This window comes from Blastomyces dermatitidis (genome assembly GCF_000003525.1).
Source record: "Blastomyces dermatitidis ER-3 genomic scaffold supercont1.3, whole genome shotgun sequence".
In the NCBI taxonomy this organism is placed as follows: Eukaryota; Fungi; Ascomycota; class Eurotiomycetes; order Onygenales; family Ajellomycetaceae; genus Blastomyces; species Blastomyces dermatitidis.
In genome coordinates, this window is record NW_025544776.1 from 6,857,251 (window position 1) to 6,885,074 (window position 27,824).

General features: G+C 48.9%; 9 protein-coding genes across 9 annotated transcripts; 4 read left to right on the plus strand and 5 right to left on the minus strand.

Annotated features, from left to right (window-relative positions):
- Positions 1-2: 2 nt before the first annotated feature.
- BDCG_03738 (60S ribosome biogenesis protein Mak11) lies at positions 3-2,240 on the minus strand. The gene is made up of 3 exons (XM_045419393.1): positions 2,132-2,240; positions 1,000-2,049; positions 3-913 (listed from the first exon to the last, which is right to left on the minus strand). Exons 2-3 carry the CDS (start codon positions 1,978-1,980, stop codon positions 224-226), a joined length of 1,671 nt encoding a protein of 556 aa, XP_045275711.1. The 5' UTR covers positions 1,981-2,049; positions 2,132-2,240; the 3' UTR covers positions 3-223.
- Positions 2,241-2,426: 186 nt separating this feature from the next.
- On the plus strand, positions 2,427-8,735 carry BDCG_03739 (MYB and HSA domain-containing protein). Its single transcript, XM_045419394.1, has 5 exons — positions 2,427-2,695; positions 2,779-2,922; positions 3,025-6,077; positions 6,187-6,341; positions 6,404-8,735. The coding sequence occupies exons 1-5, from the start codon at positions 2,652-2,654 to the stop codon at positions 7,637-7,639; spliced, it is 4,632 nt and encodes a 1,543-aa protein (XP_045275712.1). The 5' UTR covers positions 2,427-2,651; the 3' UTR covers positions 7,640-8,735.
- On the minus strand, positions 8,689-14,066 carry BDCG_03741 (small nucleolar ribonucleoprotein complex subunit). Its single transcript, XM_045419396.1, has 3 exons — positions 13,736-14,066; positions 13,646-13,673; positions 8,689-13,590 (listed from the first exon to the last, which is right to left on the minus strand). Exons 1-3 carry the CDS (start codon positions 13,907-13,909, stop codon positions 10,931-10,933), a joined length of 2,862 nt encoding a protein of 953 aa, XP_045275714.1. The 5' UTR covers positions 13,910-14,066; the 3' UTR covers positions 8,689-10,930.
- BDCG_03740 (pre-mRNA-splicing factor spp2) lies at positions 8,827-10,935 on the plus strand. Its single transcript, XM_045419395.1, has one exon. The coding sequence runs from the start codon at positions 8,967-8,969 to the stop codon at positions 10,668-10,670; it is 1,704 nt and encodes a 567-aa protein (XP_045275713.1). The 5' UTR covers positions 8,827-8,966; the 3' UTR covers positions 10,671-10,935.
- A 44-nt stretch (positions 14,067-14,110) lies between the features above and the next one.
- BDCG_03742 (uncharacterized protein) lies at positions 14,111-17,644 on the plus strand. The gene is made up of 4 exons (XM_045419397.1): positions 14,111-14,408; positions 14,651-15,010; positions 15,075-15,319; positions 15,375-17,644. The coding sequence occupies exons 1-4, from the start codon at positions 14,373-14,375 to the stop codon at positions 17,296-17,298; spliced, it is 2,565 nt and encodes an 854-aa protein (XP_045275715.1). The 5' UTR covers positions 14,111-14,372; the 3' UTR covers positions 17,299-17,644.
- BDCG_03743 (ubiquitin thiolesterase) lies at positions 16,146-19,726 on the minus strand. Its single transcript, XM_045419398.1, has 2 exons — positions 19,020-19,726; positions 16,146-18,954 (listed from the first exon to the last, which is right to left on the minus strand). Exons 1-2 carry the CDS (start codon positions 19,687-19,689, stop codon positions 17,777-17,779), a joined length of 1,848 nt encoding a protein of 615 aa, XP_045275716.1. The 5' UTR covers positions 19,690-19,726; the 3' UTR covers positions 16,146-17,776.
- Positions 19,727-19,775: 49 nt separating this feature from the next.
- Positions 19,776-22,492, minus strand: BDCG_03744 (proteasome subunit beta type-2). Its single transcript, XM_045419399.1, has 5 exons — positions 20,882-22,492; positions 20,665-20,822; positions 20,341-20,590; positions 20,167-20,290; positions 19,776-20,082 (listed from the first exon to the last, which is right to left on the minus strand). Coding segments are annotated over exons 1-5 (612 nt in total). The 5' UTR covers positions 20,884-22,492; the 3' UTR covers positions 19,776-20,004.
- Positions 21,217-24,077, plus strand: BDCG_03745 (small nucleolar ribonucleoprotein complex subunit). Its single transcript, XM_045419400.1, has 2 exons — positions 21,217-21,720; positions 21,800-24,077. Exons 1-2 carry the CDS (start codon positions 21,337-21,339, stop codon positions 23,351-23,353), a joined length of 1,938 nt encoding a protein of 645 aa, XP_045275718.1. The 5' UTR covers positions 21,217-21,336; the 3' UTR covers positions 23,354-24,077.
- On the minus strand, positions 23,452-27,401 carry BDCG_03746 (RING finger domain-containing protein). The gene is made up of 4 exons (XM_045419401.1): positions 26,636-27,401; positions 26,451-26,570; positions 26,304-26,396; positions 23,452-26,243 (listed from the first exon to the last, which is right to left on the minus strand). The coding sequence occupies exons 1-4, from the start codon at positions 26,711-26,713 to the stop codon at positions 25,062-25,064; spliced, it is 1,473 nt and encodes a 490-aa protein (XP_045275719.1). The 5' UTR covers positions 26,714-27,401; the 3' UTR covers positions 23,452-25,061.
- Between the last annotated feature and the right edge of the window lie 423 nt (positions 27,402-27,824).

Here is a 27,824-nt window from a genome sequence, read left to right on the forward strand (position 1 = left end):
ACTCTAGCTTTCAAGGCTCTTGTACTTATGCATATTGTATTGTCTGGGTAAAGAAATGGTGATTTTTGATGAATATGTAACAGTAACACTATACTAAATTGGTATTGTTGTGATGTGGTACTCGTAGTACACTCAGACATAAGATCGAAGGCTTCTCTTTTGCCTACTATACACAGTAAAAACAACTTCGATATAACGAGGGGGCATGTGCATGTGCATCATATTAATCCTCATTCTCTGAACCACTGCTATCCTCTTCGCTCCCTTCTCCTCGCCCCTCGTCACTCTCCGAAATATCACTTTCATCCAACTCTCCCGCAACAGGCGCCAGCATAACAAACGCCTTCATGCATGTGATCCGGTTGCCAGATTCATACGTGCCTAGAAGCTTCCCGACTTGAGCCGCGGCGGAACTGGCACTGGCACCGGCACTGTCGCTTGTAGACGAGATTCCATTTTTCTGGCTCCTTGAATCCGATTTGGCCTTTTTCTTTCCAGACGATCCATCTTCAAGAGCTGCTGGGAACTCAGTCTCATTCAACATCCACAATTTTACAGCACCGTCGCTGCTGCTGGTGACCATCAGGAACGTTTTGTCGTTATTCCATCCTTGGGCTTTTATAGGTAGGGCTTCGAAATCTTTGATGCGGCTTGCTTGGCCGTGGTCTTTACCTCCTAATTGTGCTATTAGTTGCGCTGCCGGGAGGGAGGGTTTGGTAGCATCTTTATTAGACTCTGCCGTGCTTGGGGGTTGTGCATTAGTTTTGGTAGAGTAAAATAGAATTCGCCCATCCTCGGTTGATAATGCGAGTAGTTCCCGTTTATTTCCACTGGACATGCCTACATCGATGTATTTCATCTGATGAAACTTGGTTCGCGGTGAAGGGAGTAATACCCGCGTGGGCACAGAGTCCTGTTTATCAATAATTAGTAAACAGGCCATGAATACCAACTGACATGGATGTATATATGTGTGTTTTGTGTGTGCGTGAGACTTACGATTCCAAATACCACAGCCCCCCTTTCAAACGCAACGGTAAATTCTTCTCCCTCCGAGTCCCATGATATCCGCCGCCCCTCTCCGCTGCTATATTTCCCCTCCAAGACGGATTCCAGAATCTTCCTATCGAAATTCAACACCCCAGCTTTCTTCCCGGTAACTAAATTCCACAGACGCATGCACTTTTCTCCTCTCCCCACTGTGAGCATGAGTTTCATGCTAGGATGCACGGCGAAATCATTTACACCTGCAGGAGCACCCCCGGGAGGGGCAGTATCCCCGCTGGGCCTCCCTTGTACCTTTGGTCGGGGAGCCTTTATGGTCGAAACCACAGACCAGTCCCTGGTTCTCGTGACAGCTATTGTATTATCCTCAGCAGCCGATAGCAACTTTGAGCGGGAGGGGAAATACAGAGCTGTGATGGCGGAGGAGTGGTGAAGTAGGGAGCCCAACTCGCGATTCTTGGGGTTTTCGAGGATCTTGTTTCCTGCCAACGTTGGAATTGTGGGGAACTTGGCGCTGTCCGATGCTGAGGGCGGAGATGCGGATAAAGTGTATAGGTTGACGCGTTCATCGGTACCACCGCTGGCCAGCACGACCTTCTGCGGCCCGTCTGGTTGTGAGGAAGTTTGTTGTTTTTGCTCTGGCAGCGGTCCCAGGGCTAGACATTTGATTGCAGAGGCGTGGGCTTGGAATAGGAAGTTGTCGACGAATTGGACTGTCTGGGCTGATTCATCGTCAGCGGATGGGTTGGAGACAGTCGCAGTTATCCCGTGCAATACTCTTTCGTATGATCCTGTGATAATCTGGATGGTAACTGCGCCTGGCGTTTGTGTCCGTTGATGTGAAGCAGGGTCCTGTTTCTGGGAATTGGTGTTGACGCTGGAATCAGCATCAGCATCAGCATCAGAATCTGCCTTAATAGTTTTCCTAGCTGCCTCCTGTCTCTGCCCAGCCTCGTCTCTCTTTCGTTTCGCCATGGGAGAAGACAATTATCGAGTCGAGATAGCTCGGTGATAGAGAGATATTGGTAGATATTATTAGGCAACCTGGAGACCAATTAGTAAAAAAATACACCATAATAAAGGTATATACGCAAAAAGCAAAAGAAAAAGCAAAAGCAAGCCTAACTTTTACCTATATACTCGTGGTTGTGCCCAGTTTATTGTTAGCTAAAGTGGAACTATTTAACTCATATCCTGTTCATGTCAGTCTGAAAAAAAAAATATATATATATATACATAAAAAAATAACCCGCTAAAACTAAGCTTCGTGGTGTTGGAACGCCCGGGTAGACTGCCAGGTACCTGGTCCGCCAGCAAGTTTAGTACCAGCGCCCAAGTACCAGTCCCAGCGTTTGCCCGCGCCTGCTGACTACGACCTGCCGCCAATTGTTACTGCTACCACTGCTATTGCTGCCTCGTCTCGGTTTTCTCGCTCCCAACCTCCACCACTCACCACTAAGCAGCCCTCACCAAACCGACCAGACTCACCACCCGCCCGCGTCGTCCCAACACCACCCTCACTCTTCCATCACAACGCCATCTCTTTCATCCATTCCGAGCGATTTTTCTTGCTTGTATGCCCTCGTTACCCTATACCTCCCGCTTTCTGCGCGTAAATCGGATGTTGGCTGCCCGAGATAGGCTCGATGCTCCGTGACGAGCTGCTACAGTCCAAGCACGATGAGATCGCGTATGTATTTAATTATTCCAACCGACCCAAAACTCTCTCTGTACTCAAATAACTTGGAATAATCGCTTACCGTAATTTTTAAGACGTTGTGTGTCGTCGCGGAAGCGCAAACTGAGCGAGCTCTATTTTGCGACCGTGGGCTTTCCTGGTGCGACCGATGGCTCCCCCCAACACCTCCAATACCAGCAGAGGGAACAGGAGTTCCTCGACGCCAACGACATTACGAAGTATGTCACTTTGTTCCATTCTACTCCTATACTCCTACACTCCTTGTATTTCCATTATTACTGTCGTGTATATATATTCTGACTATTTCACTTGTGTTGTAGGGGTCGTTTGTTCAATGAAGGCACCCTTCCTCGCCGACCGGATGTCGCACCTCTCCAGGTTTCTCCAAGGGACGATAAGCTCAACCAGGGATCTCTAAGTGCAAGTGCAGCGGATCGCATTACGGATAGCCATAGACGTAAACCCATCTTTTCGCCCGTTAGGATCGCTGTCTCGTCTCCAAAGTTGCCTTCCACAGGTACCTATACAGAAACGGGCTCTCAGGATATCTTTCGACCTCAGGATCACACCCCAACTGGAACTACGGAGTCTGTGGCAGTCCAGGCCAGCTCTGGAGAATTGGACATACCGCAAATAACACCCAGTGCGTCTCACGATGCCATACGTGAGAAGGAGGTTTCGTCACCTGCATCAACTCAACAGACCATCGCCGCTACTGTGACTCCTGTTACTGATGTTGATATGGATGAAGCCCCCGGTGGCCAGGACAATACTGGTACTACCGAGGTACCCGCTCCAGAAAGCGACTTGCCTATAAGCTCTAGGAAAACCGTGGCTGAGATCCAGGATAATGCTACGGGTGCGTCGCTGCCCACTTCGGATGCCCCTGAACGTCAGCATGGGAAGCGCTCTGGCAATGACTTGCCTTGTCTGGCTACCGATGCATCTCCCAAAAGTACTGACCAGCCTCTATCTCCAGCTTCTTCCCGTGGTCAATTATCAAGTACTACCTCTGTATCTGATAGAACGCCAGCCACCAGTCCAGCGAAGGAGCAGCCGCAGCGAGAGCCACAAAATGAATCTACGACACCTCCCAACAGCGGAAGAAGTATTCCAGTTCCCATGGTTACCGCGGATATATCAACTATTCGTAGAGCGCCAGCAACGCCGGATGAACAGCTGAAATTTGAAGCAGAGCAATCAAGCATACAACAAGCTGCCTCAAAGCCAACCAAAAACGCTCCGTACACGGGCTCTGCGTTTTCATCCTTCCAACTTACCCCAGAGAATTCCTTTTCCTCTCCAAAGAAACCACCGGACAGTCATAATGAACCCGATCTTTCCAAGTCATCCAAAACTTCTGTTGCTCCCGAAAATCGACCGTTAGTTAACGGTGCTCTTCGGCTCGATACAGAGGGAGTTAAACCAGAGCCCGTATCAAAATCCCATGAACCCCAATCAGCACCAGTAACTCTTGGGCTGCCAGAAGGCGCAGGTGGCTCACCGCTCCCCAGTGCAACCCGAAAGACCTCGACCTCAAGCGCGCCTACGCAGCCTCACTTCCAGCCGGAGCGTATGACTACCAGAGTTTCATCAGGGGCCATTCGCCATAGGTCTGTCTCTGAAATCCTAGGGGAAACTCCAAAATCCGCTATGGATAAGACTTTTGATAAGGCTGTATCAGAATCACCAACCCCCACGTCTGAAAACTCTCAGGTTCGTTCTCGCCCAAAGAACAAAAGAGAAAACCAAAAAGAGCGAAGCAAGCTCTCGACAGTAGTTTTCCCCAAGCAACAGTCTGCAGCTGAGAAGAACGAGTCGGCAGACTTGGTTCGGACTCCTTCAGGACATACCAGGTCTCTGAATGAAGAAAAGGATTATCTCTTCACGCTTTTCCAGGCAAAAGCCCACTATCCTCCTCGCAGTATGCACCTTAGCTCTCTCCTCTCTACCGCCCACAAAACCCTTACAACCGCAAACCACTTCGTTGAGTACCAAGAGCAGATGGACTGTCGGTCACTAAAACGAATATACCAACTACAACATGCCAATCGATGGCCCCTTCGTCAACTACAACGATCTGCAGAACCCGAGCGCTCAGGAACTCACTGGGATGTTCTACTGGATCATATGAAATGGATGCGTACAGATTTTAGAGAAGAACGGAAATGGAAAATCGCGGCTGCGAAGAGATGTGCAGATTGGTGCGCCGAATACGTTAGTAGTAGTGATGGACGGAGAGCGGAGCTGCGTATACCAGCTCGAGTGCCACCAGCGACTAGTAAGATAGAGGAAAGTGGCAACAACAAGACTACCCCATCATATAGTGACGACCGAGTCGATGACTCTCTACCCCATTCGCAACCGACACCTGACCTAATTTCGTCTATGGAAGATGATTCTGTCAGCGAAGGTTTCAACGATGAAGTCCATCCAGATCTGTCTGATGGTGTTGTTCCGGCGGCAATATTTTCTCTCGGTTCCGATGAATTTACATTTGGGATGGAAAGGACCCCTGCTTTCGAAAAGATCCTAGAAGAGCTCCCGCTTTATATTCCTATCAACATTTCCTCGGAAACCAATTTACCGCAGTTTAAACGCCCACCGGACTCGTCCTGGCGAAAAGAGTTGTTAGCCGTTTCCAAATATGCCACGGGCAAACTTGAATTCACCAGCAAGCAGCCACCTCGCAAACGAAGCCGATATGATTACTCTGATAATGATGATGATGTTGACGTTGATGCCATTGAAATACCCCCTGAGCAAACTAATGTTGCCCTCTTCCAGCCGCAAAATAAGCATATACGTGATCGTATCCATCCTGGGCAGGTTTTCCGACCTCCTACCGAGTTCCTGATGCCCTCCCTAGGTTTTTATGAGTCGCGACAACCTTCACAGTGGACATGCGCCGAAGAGGACGAGCTTAAGAGGATCGTCAAAGAGTACTCGTTTAATTGGTCCCTCATATCGGCCTGCCTGACTCCCCCCTCGCTATATACGTCGGGCGCGGATAGGCGGACCCCGTGGGAGTGTTTTGAAAAGTGGGTTCAGTTAGAAGGGCTTCCCACAGAGATGCTGAAGACCCCCTACTTTAGAGCGTACACTTCTAGAGTGGAGTCGGCTCAGCGGGCTGTCCTTGCAGCTCAGCAGCAGCAGCAACAGCAGGCACAAGCGCAAGTTCAGGCTCAGGCGCAGGCGAACCCCCAGCGACAGGGTAGCAATCCACCGCCAACACCAACAGCAATTCTTCGGAGACGGCCTACAACGCCAATGAGAGTAGAACGGAAACGGTCCGTAAGACACTTGACACTCCTTGATTGCATGAGGAAATTATCCAAGAAACGGGAAACATTGCTTCAGAAGCAGCAGCATGGTATGCACTTCCTTTTATTCCAAAAACCATGCTCGCATTATGGCGAGACAGATAATTCGAAACTTTGTGTGCTTGTGCTAACTCTAGCTGCCCTCTTCTTCCTCAATAGCTACCCATTTGGCAGCATCGCGAAAGCTTAACGAAGTCAATCAACCACGACCTCCAATATCGACGCCGGCAGAGTTCAGTCGCTTAAAGCATGAGCGGGAGCTGAAGATCCAAGAGAACCAGGAGCAATACAAGCAGGCAATGATAGCACAGCGAGTAAGTCCTATCACACAGTCGTTAGTCCATTTCCTCCTTTTCCTAACCGACTTGTGTCTTAGATGGCAATGGCGCACCGTGTTGCACAACAACAGCAGGCACAACATCAGCAACAACAGCAACAGCTACAACAACAGCAGCAACACCGGCAAATGCCGAACCAGCAAGCTTTGCTTAATGGTATACCTCCACGTAATACTGCTAGTGCGCCTCCGAATGGTGTTATGCAGGGCATACCAGCCCCGTCTGGTCTTCCTAACGGTCTACCAGTCAGTGCGGCTCTGGCTCAATCCCGACCCCATCCCGGCATGCAGCTGCCAACTGGTGCTCAGGTCAATGGAATGCCAAATCCTGGAATGGGACTAAAGATGATTCCCCAACCTGGTATCCCGCAGGCGATGAATGGACGCCCAGGTATACAAACCCAAGCGTCTTCGGACAATGCACGTATCATCCGTGAAGCCAGTCGCGTGCAAGAGGAGCAGCAACGTATGGTACAGTCACGTCAGCAGCAGCTTCAAAACCAACAACAGTCATTCATTCCTCAAGGGCCACATTCGTCCCCGAACATGAGCATGGGAAATATGAACGTGAATCCCAATAATCCCGCAATGCTAACATTCCAAGCCGTGAGCGGCGTCAACAGCCCTTCTTTCCACGCCTCCTCTCTTGCCCAGGGTGTCTCTACCGCCTCTCCCCGACTCAACCATGCCAACGTTCTCGCAAACGCAGCTGCCGGGCTCCCGACTCTTGTCAGCATCCAAAATACCATCCGGCGAACCAACCCAAACATGTCACAGGAGCAAATCACCAAACTAGCCACCGAACGTCTCCAACACATCCAACAACAGCGCATGTCCCAAGCAGCCATGAACGCAGCCGCCGGCAACACCATGGGCTCCATGCAAACTAGCTACCAAATGCACCATGATGGCAACATGCACCAACTCTCGCACGCGAACGTGCCGAACGGCGGCGTGCCAGCTTCGATGCAGACACTCCAGCAGACACAGGGATACTCGCCCTTGATGCGCGTAACGCAAACTGTGCAGCAGCCGAACCGGATGGGTGTAAATGGATCTCCGGCGATGAATGCGGCCATGGCTGTGCAGCAGGGTCGAAGTGCGACCGCACAGGCTCATCGGAGTACAGGTGGCCAGGGTGGGCATGGGCCTGGCCCGGTTCCGGGTCCGGGACCTAGTCCCGGTGGGGTTTCGGGTTCTGGACAAGGTTCTGGTGTCGGTCCTGGTCCGGGGAAGAGCCCTCGCCCGCCTCAGGCGCAGATGGCATCGAGCTGAATGAATTATTGATGTTCTTTAGAAAAGAAGCATTATCTCCCTTCCCAGAATCGTTGGGTCGTGATGGCCGGGGTTTTCATACATACCTTCATATCTACCTACCTACCTCATATATCTCGTTTTCTCCACTCTAACCCTCACCCCCAGTCACATAGATCTTTCTCCCACATTCTTGTACATATAATTAACGAGGGTACCTTTGTTTCCCCGCGCTACGCCCCCTGCTATCCCCGCCAACTAAAAAAATCCCTCCACAACCACCCTTGCCTCGTTGATATTCTTCTTTTCAACTCTTTTCCCTTTTATCTCGATTTACTTTTTATAATTATGCGCCGTTGAAAGGGAAGCAGGCGAGCCGGAATTGTTTCTTTTTCTTCTTTTTAGTTTTTCTCAAAGGGCTAGGTTAGGTATGATATCTTATTACTGGGTGGTGGGCTTTGTCTACGCGTTTTGATTTTCATTTTGTTTTACTATACTATTTGTCTTAGTTTTAAGTCATCTTTTCATCCTACTTCTACTCCTACTCCTGCTCTTCTCTTCTCTTCTCTTCTCATTTTTTATTGTTTGTTATTTTGTGCGTTGGCTCTTATGACAGTCTTGTATTTGTATTGATAGAAGGCCCATTTCTATGGTTCCTTTTTTCCCCTTCATTGTGAAGGCATGTGAGGTGAGGCAGGTTGTGTTCTACCCATAACATGTTCTCTTTTCTAATGGTTTGGATTCATTGCATCGCTTAGGGGTATGGAGGGGTGGTTGATGGAGGGGAGAGGGGTGGAGGTTGGCGGGGTAAATGAAATGATTAAGGCATGAGAGAGGTAGGGGAAGCGAGAGTAGTAATGCGATGATTGACAGGATTGATGTGACGTGGACCTGAAATAAAAACCTCGTCTTTTGCTACGTGATGCATTTTTGCTTGGTTCTGATGTTTCTGCTACATAATTTTTTGCAAGTTTCCCCGCATCCCAAAAAGCATTGCTCATGGTGTAGTATGTTAAGAGCCGGAGGCTGAAATAGAATAATCTAAATGCGGAGAAAGGGGGTTCACGCAAAATTTTTTAATTACTGGAGGCCTGGAAATAATCGATATTTTGTCTGAAAAAAGCCTAGCTTGTCTCGCGCTTGCCGCGTCTATTTGACGCCACCATTGCTCCACTCCAGCGGCATTAACAAAACTACTGCGCACCCATCACAGCGCCAATTCAAACTCCCACGAAACTCCTATGACATACCAAACAGCCTAACTCAGTATTTCCTTAGTTTTCTTTTTTTTTTTTTTCCCTCATCTCTTTTCCAGACGAGGCTGCCATATTCCACTCCTATCGCAGCCATGTCTTCTGGGGACTCCAACCCCAACCCGAAACCCAAACCCTTCTCCATATCGCTCTCCTCCACTTCGCAAAATAAGAAGCTATCCCCACCATCTTCGACATGTCCTACCAAATCCACAAATGGCCCCTCCTCCAAACCCACAGCTGAATCCCTCCCCCGCCGCCCCCGCACATTCCAAGCCCATGACTCCGATAACGATGACAGTAGTAACGAAGGACCCGTCGTGGAAGAAGTGACGGGCTTCGACCGTGAAGCTGGTGGCGCCATAAGTGCCCATAGACGCGCAGAGCAGGAGAAGAAACCCCTTGTTATTAAAGTTGAGAGCAAGAATAATTGGCAGGAGAGGCCGTGGCAGCGGAAGAGGAAAGGGTTGAATTTGTTGCCAGCGGAGGTTAGGGCGCAGAGAGAGGCGGAGGCGAGCGGTATTGCTTCTGCTGATGCGACGAGAGAGGTTGAGGGCCCGAGTATGAAATTTGGGCTGAGCCTTGCAGAGAAATCGGAGGGAGCGGGGGGAGATGGCGATGTGAGGATGGCGGACGCTGGTACTGTAGAAAAGGAAATGGAAATGGAGGACAAACAGCCGGACGGGGAGGAGGAGGTACCGCAAAAGCCCTTAACGCAGGATGAGATTGCGATGCAGGCTCTTATACGTGAGAGCAAAGGGGACGGCGGAGAGCCAACGAGGCGATCAGACCTTGTTATCTCGGGGAAGAGGAAAGTGCGGGATGGGGATGAATATGAAGGCTATGGTGGGGAAGAGGAGCGGTTCGATGAGACGAAATCATTCCGTGCTGATGTTGCGTCGCGGCCCGAACCGGCTAGTTTGGCGGCCTATAGTGCCATTCCTGTCGAGGAGTTTGGGGCCGCTTTGCTACGAGGTATGGGATGGAAAGACGGAGAGCCTATTGGCAGGGGCAAATATGGAAATACGAATGCGAGGGCTACGAAGCCTCGCATAACAGAGAGGAGACCTGGGTACCTAGGCATCGGAGCCAAAGAACTTCCGGGGAATGATAAGAGCGGCAGTGGTTCTGAAGTTGAGTTGGGCGCTTGGGGGAAATCAGCCATGATGAAGGCTAAGAAGCCTGGTGAAGGTCTTTATACCCCTGTCCTCATGAGGAACAAGAAGACGGGGGAGATGATAACGCAGGAGGAGTTTAATCGACTGGTTAAGCACAGCAGATCTGAAGGGACCAAGAAGGGCGCGGAGGATAGCTGGCGTGAAAGGAGGGACAGGAATTTGCAGTTGCATGGGAGAGATAGAGGTCCGGATCGAGATCGTCGTTCTGAAAGGGATGATGATTTCAGTAGCGAAAGCGACGATGGGTATAAACGTCGAAACGGGAGTGGAACATCCGGAGATAAAGACGGAGCCAGAGATAGGAGGAAACGATATAAAGATCGTGAAGCGGATGCAATTGACAGTGGGCTGGATGATCGGTACCACGGGGACCGCAGAAGTGACCATAGCGATCGGGATCGGAAATACAGAGGTAGCAGGAAATCATACGATGACGATTATGATTATGGCGGTGACTACAGATCCCGGCCTTCATCTTCAGCATCTGGACCTGATCGCTCTGCAGCCAGAGACTCGCGTCGGGACAGGGATAGGCCCTCGACAAGTGACAAAAGGGACCGCTATGATAGAGATAGAGATGACAGCAGGAAGAGTCGGTCGCGCCGTGAGGAAGTGTATTAAAATGCATACATAGATACCCCCTTAAAAGTTTCGGTTTAGCTTATTTTGGATGTAATATAGAAAATGTCCATGCAACAATAACGGTACATACGAAACTCTTGCGTTCCTATATTATATAGGCTAAAATTCGTTTATAATTCCCCTTTTTAACTCCTTGCATCAATGGACATCCCGTTGCCCGTCTAATTTTCAGTAATGCCCGCGAACATTTAAAAAGCCAGCCTTCTATATATAATAATACATCCAAAAGGCAGCCCAACTCACACCCCGGCCATAATAACATCTTGGCCTTGTCCCATCTCTCCCCCTCCATTCAGGAACCTTCCGCCGCCAATTCCCCCATTCATCTCCCCAAGAACCCATTCCACGAGATAACTTTCATCCACAAGCTCCTCAATCCTCTTATAATGCCGTTCCGTATATGCTACCAGCGTATCCAGAATCTCTTTCATAGATTGCGGCCTATATTTATTCCGACCACCTTGTGGCGCCGTGTGGCGGTAGTTGGCTAATTCGATAAATGTCGACGGTGGGTACGACTTGGATAGTGCGTATAGAATGCGCTGTGCCACGGGAGCAGTTCTAGCATTGGTATTCCAGTCTCGAACACGCAAGAGGAGCGAGTACAGATTATCTTTGTCGAGGGATTGAAGAACGGTGTCGATGTCTGGATTTCCGGTAAGACTCTCCTTTTCCGTTTCGCTATCTGCGATCCGTGATCCATCCATAGCGGCAGTGAAGAGGGATAGGAGACGGGCGGGATGGTTTAGCTGTAGCGCCAGAGTAATGGCTTCGCGGTACGCACCGGCATGTATGTAGTTCTGCAGCTGTTGGTCCTGCTCAATCCGCTCGGTATTTGCGTTTACTGCAGCAGAGAGCGTGGCGGAAGTGGTGTCTTTCCAGAAGGTGACGACTGAGTCTGCTCCGCCGGATATTAGAGCGAAGCCGTGACTATCAGCGGTGGGTTTGTCGGTCGAGGCTGTGGAGGGCGTTGCCAGTGCCCAGACACGGTCAACGTGGTTATCAAGGGTGGTCTCTATTTCTCCGCTGTATGGGGACCAAATCTTGACTAGGCCATCCGCACCGGCTGAGGCGACAAGAGGATGGACCTGAACCGCGCCGCGCGAGGATATGTCTTCATTGTCACTATCAATTAGTGGTGGGGGTAGCCAGAGCAGTTTGAGAACACTGTTCGTATGTCCTTCGAAAGTAAGGAGGCAGCTGTAATCTGACAGGCTCCAGAGTTTTATGGTCTTGTCTGCTGAACCAGTTGCCACGACACCTCTACTAGTACTAGTGCCTGAATCTGATGTTATGACTGGGGTATCTTTAGGGGCGAACCGGATAGACCAGACCCCTCGCTTGTGGCCACGGAGGATTCCTAGAACGGAGCCATCTTCTACAGACCATATTTTCGCGGTGCGATCTTGGGAAGCAGAAGCGAAGAGAGTGGAGGAGTAGTTGACATCAAGCGCATTGATATCTTTATCGTGCGCTTTCCGGGTATACAGCGCCTTCGGCGCGTTGGTGTTAAGACTTTTGGACGCGGATAGTTTAGACGTATCCCATCGTTTGAGGGTGCGGTCTTGAGATCCAGTGAAAAGAAAGGGAGGAGGATGGCTCAGTGGATCTTGGAAAGCGAGAGAGTTCGGTGGAGGTGGAGCCCGGGGAAATGCAATAGCACCTAGTGATTCTGCGTGGCCGGTAAGGGTAGCAAAGCAGGTAAAGGAGGATGATTCGGTATCGATACGCCATAACCGTGCCGTATTATCTTTGGCACCCGTCGCCAGCCAGCAACCTGACCAGTCGACATCCAGACATATAATAATATCTTCGTGCCCTTCTAAGTGCCTGACTTCCGCTCCAAAATAATCTTGCTCTTCTCCAGGCTGCGAGCCTGTAGAATATTGCTTGTTTGTGGATACGATTCTAATATACTCGGTATTGGTAGCCAAGGCCACCAATGATCGATCGCGGCCAACACAAGCCAAGTCAATAACCTCATCGTCGTTTCCAGAAATTCTGCGTATTATAGGTAGGGGGTCGATCTTCGTACTGGGCTTTAGAGACAGAAGGGGTTCAATAGAATGTAGTCTCAAGGTCTGATCCGCATGAATCGTCATGACCCAGGGCAAATTTGGAGAGTATTCGCACGCGATTATGCCTTCCTGATCTTGGCCCGGATCCTGGTCTTTTGTGACTTCGCTCCCTCTGCTTGGGTCCCATATCCGCAGTCGGCCATTTTCTCCACCAATGTAGCAGAGCGATTCATCGGACAGAAAGCCTGCTGCCTCAACACTTTCAAGCGCTGGAATGATTCTTCGGGTCTTCCAGGTTCTAGCATCCCACATAATCAATGTCTTATCGCGACTGGCAGACAAAAGCGCATTCTCGGAAGGCGAAAACGAGAGGCTGCGCACAACAGAAACGTGTGACTCGAGTGACGCAATGGTTTTTCTTTTGTGAAGATCCCATACTCGGATTTTCCCATCTTCGCTACCAGACGCAAGGCGGAATCCCGCGGTAGAGGGGCCAAAATCTCCATGTCTGGAGTTATTGCTATCGTATGTGGACTTCGATCCTTTACTTTTCCTGTTACTAGAGAGTTCATCGGCAGCATTGGAGCCTGCTGCCTCGAAGAAACATAGGGCAGATATCACCCCTCCATGACCATGGAAAGTGTGTGTAGCAAATCCACGTCGTATATCCCATATTTTAATTGACCCGTCCGAACTACCGGTGGCCAACAAGGTGCCAGTCACATCGATGGCTGAAGTTACTACGGGCGAGGTATGGGGTTTGAGGGTTCTGAGTAGCTCCACCTGTATAGAAAGGGAGGGTTCCGCCAATTGTACTAGGGAGTAAATCCGCATTGACAACGATCGCGAGCAAATTGCTAGGTGTGATGCTGACGGGGTTACTAGATACAAATTTAGCAATGAATTTAAAGCAAGGATTTAACCAGGAGAGCATACTTGATACACTCGTAATCACCTCTCCATCCTATTGTAGCAATTCGCATTCGTCAGTGATGGACTAGGTTAGAATATCTGCGACCAACTTACTCCCTCAATCGTCGCCAATTGTGCGCCAGTGCTTAGATCTGTAATCAGAACATCTTCGCCAACACACGCTACCAAAAACCGGCCGCTTGCGTCGAGCGAAACACTCCCGCCCGTATAAATGGGGCGGATTGTGTTCGCTACCTCAAAGGTCGTTTTAATATTGATTTTCGACATCGTGAGGGGCTGGTTAATGAAAGAAAATTTTAGATCAACATTGCTAAGGTAAAGGAAAGGCAGACTATCACTACGACGTTATAGTCTGAGGATGGTATGTTCCGATACGCGAAATGGCCGATCCCCGGACTTTGTTCATGTTTCGCCTGCTCAAAAAAAAAAAAAAAAAAAAAAAAAAAAAAAAAAAAAAAAAGCTATCGCGCCAAAACTAAGTTCGCAGGCCCGTGTATTTAGCCGCCATAGCCGCGTCTCGAAAGATCGCGGAGCCGCACAACGTTGACAACCCAATATCGCAACATTTACACATTTTACGACACACAAAGCCAGCAGTCTTAAGCTCTGGCAGTTCACATCTATGCTTAGACATCTAGGCTATATTTATAACTCGCCCGGTGACTAAGGATTTTCTTTATGCGGTGCTCATAAAACGCCGCTCTTTCGCCTTCACGGCCAGCTGCTTATCATGGGGAGGCAACCCTATATGAACTTGCTTGCGCTGGTATGTCGCTCTGGCGCCGCTTGATGTTTTACGAGGCCTGCTCTTATAACTTGTTCTGTCAATACCGTGCTCATTTACTGTGCAGCATTTGCAATTCTTGTGCTCCCCATAAATTCACATTTTACGTGCATGTTTGACAAATCAGCTCATTACATTTAATTTGTTTCTTCTTGATAATCCGTAATTTTCATTTCATGACTATTATAATTGAGTTTATTCTATTTTACTAATATTCAAAATAGGGGAGATCACCTTATGAGGCACCAGAGACGCCTCCCCAGGGCTACGTTGCTGCAGAACCTCGTGCTGAAGATAGCATCAACGCGGATGGTTATGTTCAGGAATATGATGCGAGAGGCCACCCTATCAATCCGGACTCAAAAGCCCTAGCTAGACAGCTTCGAAGGGCGAAAAATGACATCCTGTCTACCATGGGAATCGTGGTGAGCGGCGAGGATGGCAGCCTAGGAATATCAAAAGAACGGCAACGGATGAATCTCCTATCATCGGAAAATGATTATGGTCTTGCCATGGCGACAGTAGATCAGGTTGTGATGTTTTTCTCATCGTGGTGGACAACATCACTGGCTGCGCGCATTCAGGTATTATTCATACCGCTTTTGCGTTGGAGATTTAGATACTTTAAGACTAATAGCGAAAATCTAGACATTTAAACGATATACCCATGTTCCATTTCTACAAATCATTCGCCTAGAACGCCACAAAGTCGGACTTTTTGGATTCTACGCCGCTGGCATTCCTGCCTGGACGGTGTCGTTTATCGTCTCAGTTTGTCGAAATCACTTTCTCGAACCCGCTTTAGACTACATTCATGGAAAGGTTTCCTCATTGTTTGATAACGATGTCTATAAATCTGCGATCTGGCATACTTTTAAGGGCCTTCAATTAAGGTATCTACCTACTTCTTATAGATGAAGTTATATCTGATTTACTAAGAATCCATAGCTGCAAATTGGGACTTTTTGTCGTACTCGGACAAACTTATATGTTTTCGCTGTTACAATCACTTCATATTCTGCCCGCACTTGCGGTCCCAACGCTTCGCTCACTTCTTCCCTTCGGTCCCGCCTCGTTAATCCAACTTCCACCCTTACCAGCAAGATTGTCTGTAGCTGATATCGGAAACTTTAGTTTTGGACTTCTCACTGCTCCATTTACAGTGTTGTATATGTATGTTTACCTTCGGCCTGTAATAGAGTCCAGAATTTATCGTATCCTACGACGGAAACTACCCAAACCAGACCGCCCTGATAGCCTCTCGCTCCGCGTTGCGGCGGAAAATGACCTGATTGAGTGGACGGTGCCATCGCTTGGAAGGCGGTCCGATGAGGAATACCATCGTGGCGATCTTACCATTAGCGAGGAACTCAAATACGAATTACGCATCTTCAAAAATTGGATTTTGGGTATTTTTGGTTTGAAAATTGAAGAGTCGTCTGATGCGAGAGCTAGACCACGCTCGACATCTCACTCACTCCAGAGTAGGCTCGAGCAGCTTAGCCGTGATTTCGATACGAGCATGGCCCCCTTTCGTGAGGAAACATCTCAACCCGACGAAACCTTAGTGAGTTCAATACAAGCACGGGGTGAACAGCTCTTAAGTGGCCATGTCGAAGGAGCTCGGCCAAGATCCCCGACTCCAGATGCTACGCCGCAGGAAGAGTTTGGCACAAACCAGATCTTATCCGGCGATGAGCAACGTATGTCACAGTCCCCCCTCCAGCTCACAGACGCCTACTTTGACCAGGACGACCCATCTCAAGGTAGGCCGGGAATGGAAGAAACATTCAGGATGGATCATTCTACATCTCCCCACCGGTCCCAAAGCCAAGGGCCTGAAGAATCGCATCGTCATCATTTCCATTCACGCTCCAATACTCTGTTCTCCCATCCCTCAACTCCCGAATCATCCCCCCTTGCATCACCCCGTGTAAGGGCATCGCTGGTGCACCAGAATTCTGACGTAATAACTATGCAACTCGAACTTTTACGGAGTAATCATAACTCCCCGTCTCACACTCGAACAAATTATGACAACGATTCTTTAGCTGGCCCTGACCTACAAGCAGGAATCACCTTGAGCGAAGCCGAGCGTGCGACAGCCAGAATACTTGATGAGGTTTTATTAGGCCATGGCGCAGCCCAAGCAGACGCCCTCCACCTCGCTAATCAACCATCTGATCAAAACGCGACCCTACAACCAGGCCACGTAGCCGCTTTAGAAGAATTGACCGACATATCCAACCACACGAACTTGGAAAACAACGAACAAGCGCTATCCGCGCGTCCTACTACAACCACCGCTACCCATGAATCCCCTACCCTCCTCCAACCACTCATAGACGTTCCGGAATCCTCCTCCGCCCCAACCCTAGCAGAACCTGCCACAACCACTACCATAAATGACGAAAACAGAAGGCTCTCCCAGCCCCTTCCCACCCAGCTCCCACGCCGCTCCCGCTCTGATCGCCTCCTTGGCCCTGATCACCGAGTAACAATCCTCTCGTCACTTCCTGTCGACTCCCTTTCCTCCCACCTCGCATCCCTCCTAACCTCCGTCCTCTTCTACCCTCTTGAATCCATGTACCTACGCAACTTCGCGATACAGTTTTTGACGTCTCCATCCCTGCTCGCTGCGTTGCCGCTTACTGCCGGTGCTTCTACTGCCCTTACGCTGGGCCTGAGTGGTGATGTACGGAGTATCTGTGCGTGGTGTGGAGGAGGATCGAGAAAGGATATGATTGCGTATTTGGCGAAGATGGGCCTTGTGGTAGGCACGGAGGCATTGGTTAGTGTGGCGGTTTGGGGGATGGGGACAGCAGCGACGGTTATGCTTGGAACAAGGAAGTTTGGGTGGGGAGAATTGTAGAATTTTGATGGACGGATGGATAAATTCTGACTTTTGATCTACCCTTTATAATATGTACCACTATATAGGATTTTATTTTTATATATTTGAGCGTTATGCGTGGCAAACAGGCGATACAATTTATTCAAATTGGGCTAATTGGGGGCTGACAATGCTAAAATCCGTTTCAATGTCAGTTTCAGTTTCAGAATATTTGTATTTAATGTTTATTATAAAGATAGGGTTTGAATCTAGGTGAAATACTCGTTCGCGTAAGAAAAATGTTTGAAAATGGTAGACATTCAACATAAAATTACCCTCAAAAAGCGGTATAATTTACACCCCAAGATATACATATCTCCACGCGCTATGCGAGACAACCAACCACGCCAAAAGAACTGAAAATCCTCCATCTAAATGGACACATGGAAATGATTTCCGGACACATATAGCCCTATATAATACCATCCAAACCTAAACAAACCTACGTAGGAAACTACTACGCCTTTCCCTTCCCTTTCCCTTCCCCACCAACTCTCCTCCTCTCCCAAACCATTAAATACCCCTCGCGCGTAAAAAGAGTCTCACTCTCCGCTCTCTGCACCCACAAATCCTGAATCTCCAACCACTCCGGCCCCCTGTGCTGTTGCGCATGTGCATGCTCATTCTCCACACTCATAGCCTTATCATGCAATTGTATAAGCCAAGAAACCTTATCGTTGCCCGCACCCGCACCTGCGGTCGTCGCGGTCGAGCCAGCTGCGCCCCCTTTATTACCGGTAGATGCAGGGCCGGAGCTGGAGCTTTCGCTGCTACCGCCAACACCAGGTGCGGTGACTGTTGCGTCGAGGATGACGTTTGCGACTAGATCATACAATATGGGTTCGCCGGCCGGGTAGAGATCTGGATTAGGTTCGACGTACGGGGACATGTCGAGGGAACGTGGAGACGGGAAAGTAACGATAGTGGGGTTGCGCTCGGAGACGAATTTGTTTTTGCTGAAGCGCTTTATGTGGAAGAGGAGGTAGGGAGGTAGGGGGTGGAGCAGCCGGTGACGTACGCGGTGAGAGAGCTTCTCCGATGCGACGAGACCGTTGTACTTGTTCAAAAGGGTTGTGAGGGGTACTTGGGGGATGATTGATTCGGTGTTAGTAGATTGAAAGAGTGGGGTGGGGGGAAGGTCGAGGGTGAGAATTAGGAAAGGCGTAGTTTGGGAGGTCGTTTCCATAGATTCGGAGAAAACGAGGCGCGCGTTGGCGGCGTCTGAGCGGGCTGTTATAGCTTGACTTTCTATGCGGAGTTGACCCTGGAATGCGGAGTGGATTACGCTGGTTGGTTTTGGAGAGGGTTTCTTGGAGCCGCCCAGAGTGAGGTGGAGGTTGTTCAAAAACCAGGAGAGGAAGTCGACAGGGTCTGATTGTTGGGTTAGAGTGAAGCGCTTCGATGAGCGGAGGGCAACTTCTTGGAGTAACTCGTGCGGTGAAACATGAGACCTGAATGCGCGTGGATTCCATAATTTGCGTACTAGGATGCCAAAGCGGAGAGGGAGCTGGGGAGTTCCAGGAGTCGGGAATTGGTGGAGAAGGAAGAAGTTCCTGATGGGACGGACGTGCGCTAGGACTTGAACAATGACGTTTAAGTAGTCATTAGACTTGATATTATTCATTCCGACGTATCCTAAAATGTATCATTTTTCATTAGTCTTGTGTCCAGTATAACTGCCAAACGGAATCCAATATTACCTGGCCTGTATCGTTTGCCCGCCAGATCCCAAGCATCAATAACCACCTTGTCAAGCTTCGCAACCTCCTCCTTCTTATACTGCGGATCAACCACATATTTAATATCATCCAAGCTTCTGCTCTTAACCTCATATCCTTCTGGTAGAACGTACACCTTCTTCGTCTCCATATTTACAAAGACATGATGTCCAACATCGAGCGCATGGAAATAGGCATGCGACTTAGGTCCACGACCCTGATAGTACTTCCCACATACAAGGCAGGCATAGACGTTGATATTTGACAACGAGACGGAGCACTGCTTCTCGAAATCAAAATCCAGCACTGATCGCTGTATGGTATCTAAGTATAGGTCGCCGTAACCCTGTGTCGGCGCTGCCTGCCGAGTAGGGGCGGAAATCGCCGATTCCTCTTGCTCTTCGCCGGAATCGGGAGTTGCATGAATAGAACCTTCTTCGATCTCTTCCTCCTCTTGATCAGCTGCTGCTAAAATGTCCATTCCATTGCGTTCATCGTCTTCCCATCGTCGTTCGTGGAGCGGGCTGCGCCGAGCGCGTTGCTGCTGTGGTCGCTGCTCATCCTCTGCGTCTTCCACCCGTGGCCGTTTCGAGGTTGGGGAATCGACAGAAGATGCATCTTCTAGAGATGTCTCAGCTGGTCTTTTGGCCATTGTGTAAGTATCTGGTGAGCAGGAAATAATGTTGTTGCGAGTAAAAGGTTGATGAGAACTTTTGTTGCGGCTGTTTTGGTAGGTATTGGAGGTGATGCAAACAGAGCAAACATTTCAAGCGCGCGTCCCGTCCCAGGACTTGTCTCTCCGTCCGCTACGCCATATAGGTACAATTTTACAGATATGATACACACGAACTATAGAGTAAATTCATGGGCCGCGATGGCAGTTAAAGGTCATTTCAAAGCAAAAGTCATTAAAAGAAGTGCTATGATACATCACATCGCCATTCAAAACAAAAATCAATATTCAAATCTATGCGCTAACAACTTGTTTACTGTTATCAAACGGCACTTCTTCGATCCCCTCTTTCTTCACAACCTTCACCAATACCTACAAAAGGAGGACTATCAGTAAATGCTCATCCAGCTTTGGGAAAAATAAGAAATGGAAAGGGATAGAGCAACATGGACGTACTCCTTTGAAGTCGATTGGTAATCTCCGCTTAAGTTCATCTGTGCACATCTCGAGAAGTTTCAAGCCCTGCTCCAGCGTGATATCGGGGTGATGGTGCTTATCGAGAATCGATAGGCAGTAGTATCTAAAGTCCTGTTAGATAGTATCCTAAATATCGGCAAAAGATGGACGAACTGGGCATAGCCATGTGCAGCATATGGAACTGGAGCGAGGGCCGCCAGGTAGTCCAGCCAGTACAGACTGGGCTTCTCCGTGAGGGGATCCACACCGCCTAGCAGGAGGTTTACGGTGTAAGGTCGTCTTGATCGTAGGCTACGGGCAAGCTCGCCCCGTACAAAGCTGGCGACGGCGGATGGACTGAGTTCAGATTCATTTCTCATGGAGTATAGTTGGGCGTTTGCTTGGATGTATTCGGCGAATTGGACTGTAGGGTACAGAGAAAAAGTTAGATGTATATAAGTTCCCTTCTCATAAATGCTGGCAGAGTGATGTCTGTACCTGTGTCTCCAGCTTCTCCTGAAAATGCCATGAGGGTATGTTTGCTCAGCTCTCGGGTCTTATCGTCAGAAGCTTTAAGAATCGTAGCTCCTCTCATGGCAGCTTTGGAGGCCGCAATGAGAGTAAAGTCCTTGCCGGTAATACCAAGCAGGACCTCCCTGGGAATGGGTTAGCATTGGATATGTACTGAGTCGATATTCCGTTGAGTGAAACTCACATGATGTTATGATGTCTGCTGCTGTGTCCGAGTATAGACGTAACTTATGGTCCTCGAAGCTGGTAAATGATTGCTATTCTGTTCCTGTTCTGTTCAGTTGTCCGGGTGGGTATCTGGGTATCTGATGCTCTTTCATATTGCTGTATGAGGTGTAGCTGTGCTGGAAGACACGCGTGAGCTTGACGCCTTGACCTTACCTAATCAGGAAGGGTTGGCTCTTGGACTTAGGCGTAATATTTATCCGACTCCGGGGTAAGTTAAATGCCAAGACTTCGGTAAGATGCAAACAGAACAAACTCCAAGCATGGAAAAAAAGTTCCAAATTTTGTGTGAGAGGAACTTTACGAGGTGTTTTCGTTTGTATACCAGGGTTAAACAGCAGCTTTTTTGTTGTTGTTGTTTTCCTTTGTTTATTTTCCAATTTGCTGCCCTTTACTCGGGGCTAGGCTTGCGCTATGTCTTCTTTCTTCACGCTACCAGCTTCCCAACGTAAGCGGAAGAGAGACGATGGTGGTGTAGCACCTGCGTCAAAGAAGAGGGGGGTATCAGCAAAGGGGGGCGGAAAAGGCGCTCAGGATGCTGACCAGCGAGACAAGAGAAAATTGAGGGACGAGTCGATATCTGGAAGCGAATCTGATGACGATGACTTCTCCCAAAGTGAGGCGTCAATTGAGGACGAGGGTTCGGAGGAGGAGTCGGAAGACGAGACTGCAGCTGACCGGAGGTTGAGACTGGCGGAGCGATATCTGGAAAATATAAGAGAAGAGGTTGACGAGGTTGGCTTTGATGCTGCTGACATTGACCGGGACTTGATTGCGGAGAGGTTGAAAGAGGATGTGGTAGGTTTTACCTCTAGCTAAAGGAAAGAACAAACTATCTCTGTGTGTATAAATGCTGATAATCTTTTCGCTGTTCCAGGATGAATTGAAGGGACGGATATATCGACAAATAAGCTCGCAATTGTCTTTTTCTACAGCGTCGCATTCATTCTTTCGTGCGGATACACAAAGTACCACTGCAATTGCGGTACATTCACCTTTCGTCTATACAGTCTCCAAAGACAAGACGCTCATAAAATGGGAGCTGGCGACCCCATACCCTAGCCCACCTACAGAACAAACAGCTCATCTTACCAACGGAGAATCAAAGAGAGCGAAGCGTCCTCAAAGAAAAAAACCAAAGAAAATCAGGTCCGTTCGGGGACTACAGCAAACCGATGAAGGAAGTAACCCGCAGGGCCATATCGGAAATATCCTCGCGGTAGCCGTGTCGCCCTCAGGCGAGTTCGTAGCAACTGGAGGCGCGGACCGGCGCATAATAATATGGGACGCGGAGACCCTCACCCCTCTGAAGACTTTCAATCAACACCGTGACGCCGTGAGCGGGCTATCATTCACACGACGAATCTCCTCATCTAGCTCCGGCGAACAACTGTTCTCCTCCTCCTTCGACCGCACCATAAAAACATGGTCCCTTAGCCCCGGGGCGCACGCGTACGTGGAGACCCTCTTCGGACACCAGGACAACGTCATCGCTGTTGACTCAATGGCGCTAGACCAGTGTGTCAGTGTTGGTGCTCGCGACCGCACTGCACGGTTATGGAAGGTCGTTGATGAAACGCAGCTCGTCTTCCGTGGCGGTAGCTCAAAAGGCAGCTCATATATTGAGGGTTCAATCGATTGCGTGGCTGTACTGCCGCCTACACATTTTGTCACAGGCTCAGACTCAGGAGCCATCTCGCTCTGGTCAATCCATAAGAAAAAACCCGTCTATACGGTCCACCAGGCACATGGGGTCGACCCCGTACCACCACTCGACGAATTGTCGTCTGAGATTGACCCCATCGTTGCAAAAAATAATACGCGCAACATGTCGCCCAACCCGCGGTGGATAACAGCCCTCACAACATTGCCGGGGACGGATATTGTCTTAAGTGGAAGCTGGGACGGATGGATCCGCGCCTGGAAGATTTCCGATGATAAAAGAACAATCGTAACACTGGGACCAGTCGGCGCGCCATCGCCATCGCCATCATCACCACCACCCGCCGTCAATTCGACGGATCCTGTAGGTAACGATAACAATAACATGGACCTCGATGCCCCCGCGTCCACATCAAGTGGACAGGCCCCTCGCCCACATCCACTCCTAAAGGGCGTCGTTAACGGCATCGACGTATTCGAACGACGAGCCCCCGATGATACCAAAGCTACGGCCCTCAAACCGAAGTCAAAGAAAGGCAAATCTAACTCCTCGTCTCAAAAGGAGCAGGGGCAGGAACAGAAGGGTATCTGCATCGTCGCGGCCCTGGGCAAAGAGCATAAACTTGGTCGGTGGAAGTACTCTACCAACACTGACGAGAATGGGAAGTGTGGTGATGGAACGGGAGTGGGGGGGTGGAATGGGGCGGTTGTGTTTGAGGTGCCGTTTTTGGGAGAGGAGGTGACCCGGGAGTTGAGTTTGGGTGGCTAGAAGGTTGATGTTTCTGGTTTTAAATGGAAGTATGTGGAGGGGATATACAGGCGCCGGGATTTTTGAATGAATGAATTGTTAAATTTATTACCATGTGTTTGGCATTGACCTCGTAGATCATAACCCGCATGGATGAAGGTTTGATTTTCTTTTCCTTTCTCTCATATATTCGTTTTCCATTCTTCGCTCTTCTCTTTTCCTTGCCTTTCTGAAAACCGATTACTGGAATGTTTGTACCAAGTATGTATGTACATGTACTGTACATAAAAAAATGTGCCTATAAAATATTGAAATACCCCCACTGCACCAATAATTGCTACATGTTATTCGCTCTTGATGTCCCCTTCCCCTCCATCTTTGGTTTACCCGTAGTGCGGGCATTCTGTCTATGGCTGTGCATATTATGTGGCTTGGAGGTTATACATGTACATGTACATGTACATATACATTTAACATATCCAAGGGTATCTATATTTATGATACACAATATGTAGCCAGCATCAGCAACTGTACGAAGCATGAAGGATTTTCAACGACCGCCTACCTTATTACACAAATCGATCGAGAAAAAAGGGAGTCTCGTGTAAAAACAAAAACAAAAAGTATTATATCCTTATTAACTATCGTGAATCCATATTGCATGCTTCGATAAACAATACGAACAAACACCATACCAGAGAAAGAAAAATAGGAAAACCAAAGAAATAGAAAAAAGCGAAACGGCACAATCCGAAAATCTATACATTTTAAAACTCCTTGCCAAACCCTGAATATCCACCATTCTTCATCGGCGGACTTAAATTTTATGCCTGTATACGCGTATGGATGTAAGATGTGGGTATGTTCCGGAAACGCCCCTTCCCCCCGCTAGTAATTAAATGTTCTCGTTGCAATCCTGGAAATCTTTTCTGCATAGGATAAACGGTTCAGGGATTCCACCGGAAAAATAACAATATTGGAGACAAACAAGGGGAGGAAGAAAATGGGATGGCGAAAAGAAGAGAACGGGCGCAAGAATAATGTTGGAATGGAGGAGATGCTAGGTAATAATATGTGAGTACTTTGAGAAGACGACTGTAAATGAAGGTGGCGGGAATACGAAAATAGAAAAGGAAAATGGTGATTGAAAAAAACGGACAAAATATGTGTGTAAGAAATGGCTGAGGCGGTAGGGAATATTGAAAACGCCTGGCGGGGAGGGTGATGATGTGGTGTATTTATTTGGCCCATGGGCGGGAAAGAGCGGAGAGCACGAGGAACGCTGGCACTCGTAGGTCGATAATTATTTGTTTCGACGCTGTGGATGATGTAAAAGTTAAAAGCTGGTTTGCTAGGCAAGTTGGCTGGAACGCCTAAGGGATAACGAGTAGAACTCGCCCACGGTTTTCTTTGAAGAACGAAATAGTGATTTCTAGCAACCATAATGAATTCATGACGAGAATGCCGGTTCGGTGATATTGACAGTTCGACGGCTTCCTTGATCCAAGTATTCCTTTTTTTTCCTTCGCGGAGTACTTAGTTGGCATGTTCATCGACCCAGCGAAGGAAATTAGAGATAGTTGGCTGAGTCACATATCCCACAGCGCGTAGGATCGCTTCCATGTTCAGTTGGCGGGGCAATATGATTTAGTAGCCTTGACGAGGTTAGAATATGAAAGATATACCGGGCAAAGGCCTGAGGAGATATTTGGTTCGGCATAATCAAAACTCATCCTGGGCTAATAGTGTTCTGGCCTCGGCGACGATCCCGACGCTGGCTTGGTCGTATCTGACCTGGCCGCGGGCCTCTCCGTCGGCTCCTTGCCGGGGCGAAAGGGACGTCAGAATCATCGTCGAGAGATATTGGGCTGTGCGTATTTGAACTTGACGCGTGAACACGATTTGAGAGGTTTAAGAGGGCAGGTCCACCATCCTCCTCCTCATCACTATCAAGAACTGATGTCCTTGTGCTAGCCGTTGTCGTGCGGTTGCGGAGACGGGAGACACGGTTGACAGAATCGGAAGATATCTGGCGCCGTTGCTGAATTGCCCTCGTTGGCGCTCGTACAGGCTCATCATCATCATCATCATCGTCGTCGTCGTCGTCGTCGTCGTCATCGATATTATCTATATTGCCCGCTGTTTCCCCTTGGCTAACACTATTGCCATCATCATGATCTTCGTCATCGTCGTCATTCCCGAAGGATATTGTCTGCCGAGGGCGTGGAGCTCTAGGGATAGCGGGTGCAGCCGCTATATGTGATTGCATGTCGCTATCAGAGTCCGATATGATATTATTCCCGCCAACCACAGTGGAGTGATCCGTTTCTATGGCTTCTTCTATTGGGCCGTCATCAATAAAGTCCGACATTTCCGAGTCATGTGAATCTTCGTCATTGCTATAATCGCTCCTCTGGTTCATGGACGAAAGATCGCTTGCATTGCTAAATACGTGTTGGCGGTGTTGGCGCATGTGGTATTCGAAATCACCGTAAAGTTCGTTCCACGCTATATCATCTGTATCGATTCCCGAAAACCCATCCTCGATTTCATCAAGTGCATCAGTCATTGTAATTGAGCCATCCTCACCCGAAAAGTCACTGTCCGAACGACCGCCAGAAGAATACCCTACCGCGGAAAACCCACAATGTTGACATTCCCCCTCCTCGAGTTCCCATGCACATCGAGGACATCGAGTAACACCATCCAAGATGTCGTTGATTGGCTCATTAAAGGGTAGAGGGCATTTGAAGCAGCCTTGAAACAGGCCGCCATTGACTGGGTCCTTGTTGCTCTTGTCCGATTCCATCTTCTCGGTCTCCGCTAGCTTGTTCGAGAGATGTTCCTTTGTGGTTTCATCGCCTTCAAGTAGTTCCGCCCTACTGATAAACATCTGGACAATCTCACGGATCTGGTAAACGGTAACGTTAGCGATGGGAGTGGGCGTATATCACAAGCGAGGGGGCCATACTAAGTAGGCTGGAGCAGGTTGGGCTGACACAGAAGCTCGGCAGTCTGGACAAGTCTTTTTCCGTTTATGGTTCACAAACCATTGTGTAAGACACTACAAGGAGGTTAGTTATATTATCCCCATAGAAAACGCATAGACTTTACTCACACTGTAACAAAATGTATGGCCACATGCCAAAGTGAACGGTTCATACAGTGGTTTCACACAAACCCCGCAGTATAATAGAGATCTGATATCCTCGACATGACCTTGCACAGTTCGTAGGAGCTTAAAGACGGTGGTATTGTCAGCCATAGTAGTAAAAAGAAATAAGGCGAGCCTATATCACTTACTCCTGACGGGTCAATCGGGAGTGCAGGGCCAGGTTTTGCAGACCCAGCGGCGAGGCCAACGGTCGCTGTGGCAGACATCACCCCTTTACCACGTCACCGGGGACCCGTTTGATAGACGAACACTCTTGTATGGATTAGACCTTGAGCCGCGAGGAAGATTATGTTTTGCCGTTGGATACACACGGGGTGAGGCGTTCGAAGCTCAAAAGGTTCTGCTACCTTGGGTGGAGGGTGGACAAGGCTCTGCGAGTCAAGAAGGTTTGTGTGCGCTTGAGTAAGCGACGTAATGCCTTTTGAGTACCTAGGAAGGCAGTGGTCATGTCAAACGAGAGTGTTAATCAAAGGTTAAGGCAGGCTGATCGCGAACTGACTAGAAATTGAGTCCTGGGGAGGCATAATCCGTAATCCCGTAAGCTGTATATAGGATTATCCTCATGCAACACAACCGCACGTCACCGTTCGCGTAGGGGCTGAGGAATAGACTAACCCGATTAGGCTAGTGTTACATAAGCGCAGCACGTGATTCTGCCGCCTACTCCAAGGTTTGTCAAACTTCACACACCCAGTCCGGCAAACCTCTCGACTTCATCATCTTCGTTCTTCCACGTCCTGTTGTGGATGGGTGGAAGTGTTGTTTCCTAGTTATTGAATCCAGTGTTGAATTCTATGTGCTACGTACAACCCTGCTGTGGTCTTTTACATCTTCTAGTCCACTCTCTCTTGGCACCACAGAACCTTGGAAGGGAGGTCTATGGTGACAGTGGGCAGAGATCAGTGGAGTGCAGATTCTGCAAATACAGATTACATAGGTGGACAACAGTGATGAAAACAAATTTCGAATCCAGTTCCTCTAGATGACAATACGTATGTATACGGATTACATTGTGGGACAATCTAGAACAGCCATCCATGCAGCTTTCGGCCATGGACCAATCCGGCCTACCAAACCCTGTCGCGCCCTTCCAGGCTTTGGATATTTTTGCCCCATTCGAATTGCCTGCCCCCTTCTTGCTGGGGCTTAAATACTGCGGGGATTCCCCCAGCTCTGGCTCGCTTCCGAAACAAAAAGCGTCTCCCGCTCTACGGATGGTCTCGCAAACATGTAGGGAGCTGGTACGACATAAAATATAGGCAGAGAACACATTTCCCGCAGGGAAAAAAATGATTTATTTTGTTTGATTCCTTAAAT

What these genes read in the sequence shown, in the direction of transcription:
- BDCG_03745 (XM_045419400.1), top strand. Translation starts at nt 21,337, where the DNA reads ATGTCTTCTTTCTTCACGCTACCAGCTTCCCAACGTAAGCGGAAGAGA. An exon ending in AGAGGTTGAAAGAGGATGTG is followed by an intron (nt 21,721 to 21,799) that starts GTAGGTTTTACC and finishes TCGCTGTTCCAG; the next exon opens with GATGAATTGAAGGGACGGAT.
- BDCG_03743 (XM_045419398.1), bottom strand. Translation starts at nt 19,689, where the DNA reads ATGGCCAAAAGACCAGCTGAGACATCTCTAGAAGATGCATCTTCTGTC. An exon ending in GGGCAAACGATACAGGCCAG is followed by an intron (nt 18,955 to 19,019) that starts GTAATATTGGAT and finishes GATACATTTTAG; the next exon opens with GATACGTCGGAATGAATAAT.
- BDCG_03742 (XM_045419397.1), top strand. Translation starts at nt 14,373, where the DNA reads ATGGGGAGGCAACCCTATATGAACTTGCTTGCGCTG. An exon ending in ATATGAACTTGCTTGCGCTG is followed by an intron (nt 14,409 to 14,650) that starts GTATGTCGCTCT and finishes TATTCAAAATAG; the next exon opens with GGGAGATCACCTTATGAGGC. An exon ending in TTTAAGGGCCTTCAATTAAG is followed by an intron (nt 15,320 to 15,374) that starts GTATCTACCTAC and finishes AAGAATCCATAG; the next exon opens with CTGCAAATTGGGACTTTTTG.
- BDCG_03741 (XM_045419396.1), bottom strand. Translation starts at nt 13,909, where the DNA reads ATGTCGAAAATCAATATTAAAACGACCTTTGAGGTAGCGAACACAATC. An exon ending in AATTGGCGACGATTGAGGGA is followed by an intron (nt 13,674 to 13,735) that starts GTAAGTTGGTCG and finishes TTGCTACAATAG; the next exon opens with GATGGAGAGGTGATTACGAG. An exon ending in GGTGATTACGAGTGTATCAA is followed by an intron (nt 13,591 to 13,645) that starts GTATGCTCTCCT and finishes ATTTGTATCTAG; the next exon opens with TAACCCCGTCAGCATCACAC.
- BDCG_03740 (XM_045419395.1), top strand. Translation starts at nt 8,967, where the DNA reads ATGTCTTCTGGGGACTCCAACCCCAACCCGAAACCCAAACCCTTCTCC.
- BDCG_03739 (XM_045419394.1), top strand. Translation starts at nt 2,652, where the DNA reads ATGCTCCGTGACGAGCTGCTACAGTCCAAGCACGATGAGATCGC. An exon ending in TCCAAGCACGATGAGATCGC is followed by an intron (nt 2,696 to 2,778) that starts GTATGTATTTAA and finishes GTAATTTTTAAG; the next exon opens with ACGTTGTGTGTCGTCGCGGA. An exon ending in GACGCCAACGACATTACGAA is followed by an intron (nt 2,923 to 3,024) that starts GTATGTCACTTT and finishes CTTGTGTTGTAG; the next exon opens with GGGTCGTTTGTTCAATGAAG.
- BDCG_03744 (XM_045419399.1), bottom strand. An exon ending in GCTGCACATGGCTATGCCCA is followed by an intron (nt 20,291 to 20,340) that starts GTTCGTCCATCT and finishes ACAGGACTTTAG; the next exon opens with ATACTACTGCCTATCGATTC. An exon ending in TACCAATCGACTTCAAAGGA is followed by an intron (nt 20,083 to 20,166) that starts GTACGTCCATGT and finishes CTCCTTTTGTAG; the next exon opens with GTATTGGTGAAGGTTGTGAA.
- BDCG_03746 (XM_045419401.1), bottom strand. Translation starts at nt 26,713, where the DNA reads ATGTCTGCCACAGCGACCGTTGGCCTCGCCGCTGGGTCTGCAAAACCT. An exon ending in TCCCGATTGACCCGTCAGGA is followed by an intron (nt 26,571 to 26,635) that starts GTAAGTGATATA and finishes ACCGTCTTTAAG; the next exon opens with CTCCTACGAACTGTGCAAGG. An exon ending in AACCTGCTCCAGCCTACTTA is followed by an intron (nt 26,244 to 26,303) that starts GTATGGCCCCCT and finishes ACCGTTTACCAG; the next exon opens with ATCCGTGAGATTGTCCAGAT.
- BDCG_03738 (XM_045419393.1), bottom strand. Translation starts at nt 1,980, where the DNA reads ATGGCGAAACGAAAGAGAGACGAGGCTGGGCAGAGACAGGAGGCAGCT. An exon ending in GGGCTGTGGTATTTGGAATC is followed by an intron (nt 914 to 999) that starts GTAAGTCTCACG and finishes ATTGATAAACAG; the next exon opens with GACTCTGTGCCCACGCGGGT.